We start from the raw sequence: 10,000 nt of genomic DNA, 5'->3' as shown, positions 1-10,000 counted from the left end.
CCTTACTAGAGACTGTAACACAGTGTCCTTACTACAGACTGGAACACAGTGTCCTTACTAGAGACTGTAACACAGTGTCCTTACTATAGACTGTAACACAGTGTCCTTACTAGAGACTGGAACACAGTGTCCTTACTATAGACTGTAACACAGTGTCCTTACTAGACTGTAACACAGTGTCCTTACTAGACTGTAACACAGTGTCCTTACTATAGACTGTAACACAGTGTCCTTACTACAGACTGTAACACAGTGTCCTTACTATAGACTGTAACACAGTGTCCTTACTATAGACTGTAACACAGTGTCCTTACTATAGACTGTAACACAGTGTCCTTACTACAGACTGTAACACAGTGTCCTTACTACAGACTGGAACACGGTGTCCTTACTATAGACTGTAACACAGTGTCCTTACTACAGACTGTAACACAGTGTCCTTACTAGACTGTAACACAGTGCCCTTACTATAGACTGGAACACAGTGTCCTTACTATAGACTGGAACACAATGTCCTTACTAGACTGTAACACAGTGTCCTTACTAGACTGTAACACAGTGTCCTTACTATAGACTGGAACACAGTGTCCTTACTATAGACTGTAACACAGTGTCCTTACTATAGACTGTAACACAGTGTCCTTACTATAGACTGTAACACAGTGTCCTTACTATAGACTGGAACACAGTGTCCTTACTAGACTGGAACACAGTGTCCTTACTAGACTGGAACACAATGTCCTTACTATAGACTGTAACACAGTGTCCTTACTACAGACTGTAACACAGTGTCCTTACTATAGACTGTAACACAGTGCCCTTACTAGAGACTGTAACACAGTGTTCTTACTACAGACTGGAACAAGGTGTCCTTACTACAGACTGTAACACAGTGTCCTTACTACAGACTGTAACACAGTGTCCTTACTAGACTGTAACACAGTGTCCTTACTATAGACTGGAACACAGTGCCCTTACTATAGACTGTAACACAATGTCCTTACTACAGACTGGAACACAGTGTCCTTACTACAGACTGTAACACAGTGTCCTTACTATAGACTGGAACACAGTGTCCTTACTATAGACTGTAACACAGTGTCCTTACTATAGACTGTAACACAGTGTCCTTACTATAGACTGGAACACAGTGTTCTTACTACAGACTGGAACAAAATGTCCTTACTACAGACTGGAACACAGTGTCCTTACTACAGACTGTAACACAGTGTCCTTACTATAGACTGGAACACAGTGTCCTTACTATAGACTGGAACACAGTGCCCTTACTAGACTGTAACACAGTGTCCTTACTAGACTGTAACACAGTGTCCTTACTATAGACTGTAACACAGTGTCCTTACTATAGACTGGAACACAGTGTTCTTACTACAGACTGGAACACAGTGTCCTTACTATAGACTGGAACACAGTGTCCTTACTAGACTGTAACACAGTGTCCTTACTAGACTGTAACACAGTGTCCTTACTATAGACTGTAACACAGTGTCCTTACTATAGACTGTAACACAGTGTTCTTACTACAGACTGGAACACAATGTCCTTACTATAGACTGGAACACAATGTCCATACTATAGACTGGAACACAGTGTCTTTACTATAGACTGGAACACAATGTCCTTACTATAGACTGTAACACAGTGTCCTTACTAGACTGTAACACAGTGTCCTTACTATAGACTGGAACACAGTGTCCTTACTATAGACTGTAACACAATGTCCTTACTATAGACTGTAACACAGTGTCCTTACTATAGACTGTAACACAGTGTCCTTACTAGACTGTAACACAGTGTCCTAACTATAGACTGGAACACAGTGTCCTTACTATAGACTGGAACACAGTGTCCTTACTACAGACTGGAACACAGTGTCCTTACTACAGACTGTAACACAGTGTCCTTACTATAGACTGTAACACAGTGTCCTTACTAGACTGTAACACAGTGTCCTAACTACAGACTGGAACACAGTGTCCTTACTACAGACTGGAACACAGTGTCCTTACTACAGACTGTAACACAGTGTCCTTACTACAGACTGTAACACAGTGTCCTTACTACAGACTGGAACACAGTGTCCTTACTATAGACTGTAACACAGTGTCCTTACTACAGACTGTAACACAGTGTCCTTACTATAGACTGTAACACAGTGTCCTTACTATAGACTGTAACACAGTGTCTTTACTAGACTGGAACACAGTGTCCTTACTATAGACTGTAACACAGTGTCCTTACTATAGACTGTAACACAGTGTCCTTACTAGACTGTAACACAGTGTCCTTACTATAGACTGGAACACAATGTCCTTACTATAGACTGTAACACAGTGTCCTTACTATAGACTGTAACACAGTGTCCTTACTATAGACTGTAACACAGTGTCCTTACTAGACTGGAACACAGTGTCCTTACTATAGACAGTAACACAGTGTCCTTACTATAGACTGGAACACAATGTCCTTACTATAGACTGGAACACAGTGTCCTTACTATAGACTGTAACACAGTGTCCTTACTAGACTGGAACACAGTGTCCTTACTAGACTGTAACACAGTGTCCTTACTACAGACTGTAACACAGTGTCCTTACTATAGACTGTAACACAGTGTCCTTACTATAGACTGTAACACAGTGCCCTTACTAGACTGGAACACAGTGTCCTTACTATAGACTGTAACACAGTGTCCTTACTAGACTGGAACACAATGTCCTTACTAGACTGTAACACAATGTCCTTACTATAGACTGTAACACAGTGTCCTTACTATAGACTGTAACACAGTGTCCTTACTATAGACTGGAACACAGTGTCCTTACTATAGACTGTAACACAGTGTCCTTACTAGACTGTAACACAGTGCCCTTACTAGACTGTAACACAGTGTCCTTACTAGAGACTATAACACAATGTCCTTACTAGACTGTAACACAGTGTCCTTACTATAGACTGTAACACAGTGTCCTTACTATAGACTATAACACAGTGTCCTTACTACAGACTGTAACACAGTGTCCTTACTATAGACTGTAACACAGTGTCCTTACTAGAGACTATAACACAATGTCCTTACTAGACTGTAACACAGTGTCCTTACTATAGACTGGAACACAGTGTCCTTACTATAGACTATAACACAGTGTCCTTACTACAGACTAGAACATAGTGTCCTTACTAGACTGTAACACAGTGTCCTTACTATAGACTGTAACACAGTGTCCTTACTAGACTGTAACACAGTGTCCTTACTATAGACTGTAACACAGTGTCCTTACTATAGACTGTAACACAGTGTCCTTACTAGACTGTAACACAGTGTCCTTACTAGACTGTAACACAGTGTCCTTACTACAGACTGGAACACAGTGTCCTTACTATAGACTGTAACACAGTGTCCTTACTAGACTGTAACACAGTGCCCTTACTAGACTGTAACACAGTGTCCTTACTATAGACTGTAACACAGTGTCCTTACTACAGACTGTAACACAGTGTCCTTACTATAGACTGGAACACAGTGTCCTTACTATAGACTGGAACACAGTGTTCTTACTACAGACTGGAACACAGTGTCCTTACTATAGACTGGAACACAGTGTCCTTACTAGACTGTAACACAGTGTCCTTACTAGACTGTAACACAGTGTCCTTACTAGACTGTAACACAGTGTCCTTACTACAGACTGGAACACAGTGTCCTTACTATAGACTGTAACACAGTGTCCTTACTATAGACTGTAACACAGTGTCCTTACTATAGACTGTAACACAGTGTCCTTACTATAGACTGGAACACAGTGTCCTTACTACAGACTGTAACACAGTGTCCTTACTATAGACTGTAACACAGTGTCCTTACTAGACTGTAACACAATGTCCTTACTACAGACTGTAACACAATGTCCTTACTATAGACTGGAACACGGTGTCCTTACTATAGACTGTAACACAGTGTCCTTGCTACAGACTGTAACACAGTGTCCTTACTAGACTGTAACACAGTGTCCTTACTACAGACTGGAACACAGTGTCCTTACTACAGACTGTAACACAGTGTCCTTACTATAGACTGGAACACAGTGTCCTTACTATAGACTGGAACACAGTGTTCTTACTATAGACTGTAACACAGTGTCCTTACTATAGACTGTAACACAGTGTCCTTACTATAGACTGGAACACAATGTCCTTACTAGACTGGAACACAATGTCCTTACTACAGACTGTAACACAGTGTCCTTACTACAGACTGTAACACAGTGTCCTTACTATAGACTGGAACACAGTGTCCTTACTATAGACTGTAACACAGTGTCCTTACTATAGACTATAACACAGTGTCCTTACTATAGACTGTAACACAGTGTCCTTACTATAGACTGTAACACAGTGTCCTTACTATAGACTGTAACACAGTGTCCTTACTATAGACTGTAACACAGTGTCCTTACTATAGACTGGAACACAATGTCCTTACTACAGACTGTAACACAGTGTCCTTACTATAGACTGTAACACAGTGTCCTTACTAGACTGTAACACAGTGTCCTTACTAGACTGTAACACAGTGTCCTTACTATAGACTGGAACACAGTGTCCTTACTACAGACTGGAACACAGTGTCCTTACTATAGACTGTAACACAGTGTCCTTACTATAGACTGTAACACAGTGTCCTTACTATAGACTGTAACACAGTGTCCTTACTATAGACTGTAACACAGTGTCCTTACTATAGACTGTAACACAGTGTCCTTACTATAGACTGGAACACAGTGTCCTTACTATAGACTGTAACACAGTGTCCTTACTAGACTGGAACACAGTGTCCTTACTAGACTGGAAAACAGTGTCCTTACTACAGACTGGAACATAGTGTCCTTACTAGACTGTAACACAGTGTCCTTACTACAGACTGGAACATAGTGTCCTTACTAGACTGTAACACAGTGTCCTTACTATAGACTGTAACACAGTGTCCTTACTATAGACTGTAACACAATGTCCTTACTAGACTGGAACACAGTGTCCTTACTATAGACTGGAACACAGTGTCCTTACTATAGACTGTAACACAGTGTCCTTACTATAGACTGTAACACAGTGTCCTTACTATAGACTGTAACACAGTGTCCTAACTATAGACTGTAACACAGTGTCCTTACTACAGACTGTAACACAGTGTCCTTACTATAGACTGTAACACAGTGTCCTTACTATAGACTGTAACACAGTGTCCTTACTATAGACTGTAACACAGTGTCCTTACTATAGACTGTAACACAGTGTCCTTACTATAGACTGTAACACAGTGTCCTTACTAGACTGTAACACAGTGTCCTTACTACAGACTGTAACACAGTGTCTTTACTAGACTGGAACACAGTGTCCTTACTACAGACTGTAACACAGTGTCTTTACTAGACTGGAACACAGTGTCCTTACTACAGACTGTAACACAGTGTCCTTACTATAGACTGTAACACAGTGTCCTTACTACAGACTGTAACACAATGTCCTTACTATAGACTGTAACACAGTGTCCTTACTACAGACTGTAACACAATGTCCTTACTATAGACTGTAACACAGTGTCCTTACTACAGACTGTAACACAGTGTCCTTACTACAGACTGTAACACAGTGTCCTTACTATAGACTGGAACACAGTGTCCTTACTACAGACTGTAACACAGTGTCCTTACTATAGACTGTAACACAGTGTCCTTACTATAGACTGGAACACAGTGTCCTTACTATAGACTGTAACACAGTGTCCTTACTACAGACTGTAACACAGTGTCCTTACTATAGACTGTAACACAGTGTCCTTACTATAGACTGGAACACAGTGTCCTTACTATAGACTGGAACACAGTGTCCTTACTACAGACTGTAACACAGTGTCCTTACTATAGACTGTAACACAGTGTCCTTACTATAGACTGGAACACAGTGTCCTTACTATAGACTGTAACACAGTGTCCTTACTACAGACTGTAACACAGTGTCCTTACTACAGACTGTAACACAGTGTCCTTACTATAGACTGGAACACAGTGTCCTTACTACAGACTGTAACACAGTGTCCTTACTATAGACTGTAACACAGTGTCCTTACTATAGACTGGAACACAGTGTCCTTACTATAGACTGTAACACAGTGTCCTTACTACAGACTGTAACACAGTGTCCTTACTACATGGTCTGTTATTAAGTTGAGTTGTAATACAGCATCAGTTGTAATATCTAGATTTGGACTGTAGGAACTGACATTGGTTTGGTGTTGGTATCAACAAGTTCACATGTCCTTAATAGTGATATCAAGACATCCTAGTTTGTGTATTTCTGATATAAATATATCTTATTATTGTCATCTTAGTATAAAACAAACTGTTAGCATATCTATTCATATTAGTAACCAATATTACAATGAAAGGATACCTTGTACATAAACACTGAATGTTAAATGAAATCAAATGTTTTTAATTTCATTCAAATTCATGTATCAGTACAGAGCACACATTGATTACAACTTACACTGAAGTGACTTACAGACCTTGGTGGCAAACTTCCAATATGTTATTGTAATGAAATAACAATATTAGCAGTCAACAACACATTTAATGTGAGTTTTAATACGTTGTAAGGCCCATAAGTTGTGATCAGTGCTAGCAGTCAACAACACATTTAATGTGAGTTTTAATACCTTGTAAGGCCCATAAGTTGTGATCAGTGCTAGCTCTGTACTGGTAAGTGAAACTGAATGAAACCAATGCATTTCATTTCATTTAACATCCAAGTTTTTATTAAACACAGTGAGTTCACAGGGTGTCATTTCCTTTTAACCAGCTTCCTTTAGTAAACTTTAGCATGCATTATCTGTTTTTATAAATTTCAACATGAAGGCTATCTCAAACCTTATCAATGGTTTTATCTAATCTTCTTGAACTTTCCATTAATCTATTCAATTCTTTATTGATATATATGTTGCTGTTATACATACATATGCAAATGTAATATAAATATACAAATGACATGCATAGATATATGCAAATATATGCTAAACATGCGTATTAAAGGCACAAGTCACAAGTGATACACAGGTACAATTATGCAAATTATTGTAAATCACATGACCAATTTTCAGCCTATAAGATGCTAATTTGGTTGAGGGTCTTTTTTAAACATATTTTGAGCTAGCCTTCATGACCTTTGACATAACAATATTCAAATAAAGTCTTACCTCTGAGTAGCTATGGTTCATAACTTCATAAACTTTTTCATGGTCTGTCAGCATGTCTTCTAAATCACCTGGCTCTGATGGGATGTTTACAAGTTGGCACTCATCAACCCATTCATAAACATGGGATAAGTACTGCAATGACATAATATGTATGTATCTTATTAAAATGAGTGCAAATATGTACATGTATGAACATTACTAACAAATCATGTCACAATGTGTCTACACTACACACTACACTACACTACACTACACTACACTACACTACACTACACTACACTACACTACACTAGACTACACTACACTACACTACACTACACTACACTACACACTACACTACACTACACACTACACTACACACTACACTACACTACACTTCACACTACACTACATTACACTACACTACATTACACTACACTACACTACATTACACTACACTACAATACACTAGACTACACTACACTACACTACACTACAATACAATAGACTACACTACACTACACTACACTACACACTACACTACACTACACACTACACTACACTACACACTACACTACACTACATTACACTACACTACACTACACTACACTACACTACACTACACACTACACACTACACTACACTACACACTACACTACACTACACACTACACTACACACTACACTACACACTACACTACACTACACTACACTACACTACACTACACACTACACTACACTACACTACACTTCACACTACACTACATTACACTACACTACAATACACTAGACTACACTACACTACACTACACTACACTACACACTACACTACACACTACACTACACTACACACTACACTACACTACACTACACACTACACTACACTACACACTACACTACACACTACACTACACTACACTACACTACACTTCACACTACACTACACTACACACTACACTACACTACACTACACTACACACTACACTACACTACACTACATTACACTAAACTACACACTACACTACACACTACACACTACACTACACACTACACTACACACTACACTACACACTACACTACACTACACTACACACTACACTCTTCTCCACTCCATTCCACTCCACCACTAAACTCCACTCCACTCCACTCCACTCCACTACACTCCACTACTCTACTCTACTCTACTCTACACACTATACTAAACTATACTAACTGCACTACACTACATACATTTAACTACTGCACTACACTGCACTGCACTGCACTGCAATGCACTGCACTCCACTGCACTCCACTGCACTCCACTCCACTCCACTCCACTCCACTCCACTCCACTCCACTCCACTCCACTCCACTCCACTCCACCCCACTCCACTCCACTACATTGCACTGCACTGCTCTGCACTGGACTCCATTCCACTCCACTCCACTCCACTCCACTCCACTCCACTCCACTCCACTCTACTCCACTACACTACACTGCACTACTCTACACACTATATACATTTAACTACTGAACTACACTACATTCCACGCTACTCCACTCCAGTACTCTACACACTATACTACACTCCACTACACTACTGTACTCTGTATACTAAACTAAACTACATTTAAGTACTAAACTACACATTCCACACACTAAACTACACCACACTACACCACACTACACTACACTACACAAGACTACACTACACTACACTACACTACACTACACTACACTATGCTACACAGCATTCTACACTATATACACTCTATAACTAAACTGCACTGTACTGTACTACATTACACTATATTACATTACACTACACTATACTACACTACACTCCACAGCACTACACTAAACTACACTACACTACACTATGCTACACAGCATTCTACACTACTTAACTGCACTGCACTGCACTACACTACACTACACTACACTACACTACACTACACTGCACTGCACTGCACTGCACTGCACTATGCTACGCCACGCCACGCTACACTACACTACACTACACTACACTACACTACACTACACTACACTACACTAAACTATTTCTATTTTCCCAAGGGCAATTCATGAAGTACTTATCAGTGATTTGCTTGACTATGAAAAGAATATGTGCCTGAGAATATGATGTGTTATAAAACACTTATTGCCTGGCCTTATTTGGGCACTAGTAGATGTCATATTACCTGGCCTTATTTGGGCACTAGTAGATGTCATATTGCCTGGCCTTATTTGGGCACTAGTAGATGTCATATTGCCTGGCCTTATTTGGGCACTAGTAGATGTCATATTACCTGGCCTTATTTGGGCTCTAGTAGATGTCATATTACCTGGCCTTATTTGGGCACTAGTAGATGTCATATTACTATTAGATGTCATATTGCCTGGCCTTATTTGGGCACTAGTAGATGTCATATTGCCTGGCCTTATTTGGGCACTAGTAGATGTCATATTGCCTGGCCTTATTTGGGCACTAGTAGATGTCATATTGCCTGGCCTTATTTGGGCACTAGTAGATGTCATATTGCCTGGCCTTATTTGGGCACTAGTAGATGTCATATTACTAGTAGATGTCATATTACCTGTCATGCTGGTATGTAGCAACCAGTTCCCTCTGCTTTACACTTCAGGAAATACTTGCTACATAACAGTCTTATGTGTAATAGAAGTCTACTAGTGCCCTCATACCCAGACAGTAAATGTATAATATTTCTGTAGATACTTGCTACATAACAGTCTTATGTGTAATAG

At 39.8% G+C, this 10,000-nt stretch overlaps 1 protein-coding gene across 1 annotated transcript in view; it reads right to left on the bottom strand.

Moving 5' to 3' along the window:
- Positions 1-10,000, bottom strand: part of LOC144450646 (kalirin-like) — a 127,916-nt gene that overhangs the window by 1,211 nt on the left and 116,705 nt on the right. The window contains exon 11 of the mRNA XM_078141291.1: positions 7,274-7,405. Coding sequence (XP_077997417.1) covers positions 7,274-7,405 — 132 coding nt within the window. The remainder of the gene's footprint in view (positions 1-7,273; positions 7,406-10,000) is intronic.

The sequence above is a fragment of the Glandiceps talaboti genome, chromosome 20 (genome assembly GCF_964340395.1).
Source record: "Glandiceps talaboti chromosome 20, keGlaTala1.1, whole genome shotgun sequence".
Lineage (NCBI taxonomy): Eukaryota > Metazoa > Hemichordata > Enteropneusta > Spengelidae > Glandiceps > Glandiceps talaboti.
The sequence above is the reverse complement of the archived record's forward strand: the minus strand, read 5'-3'. Positions and strand labels throughout refer to the sequence as shown.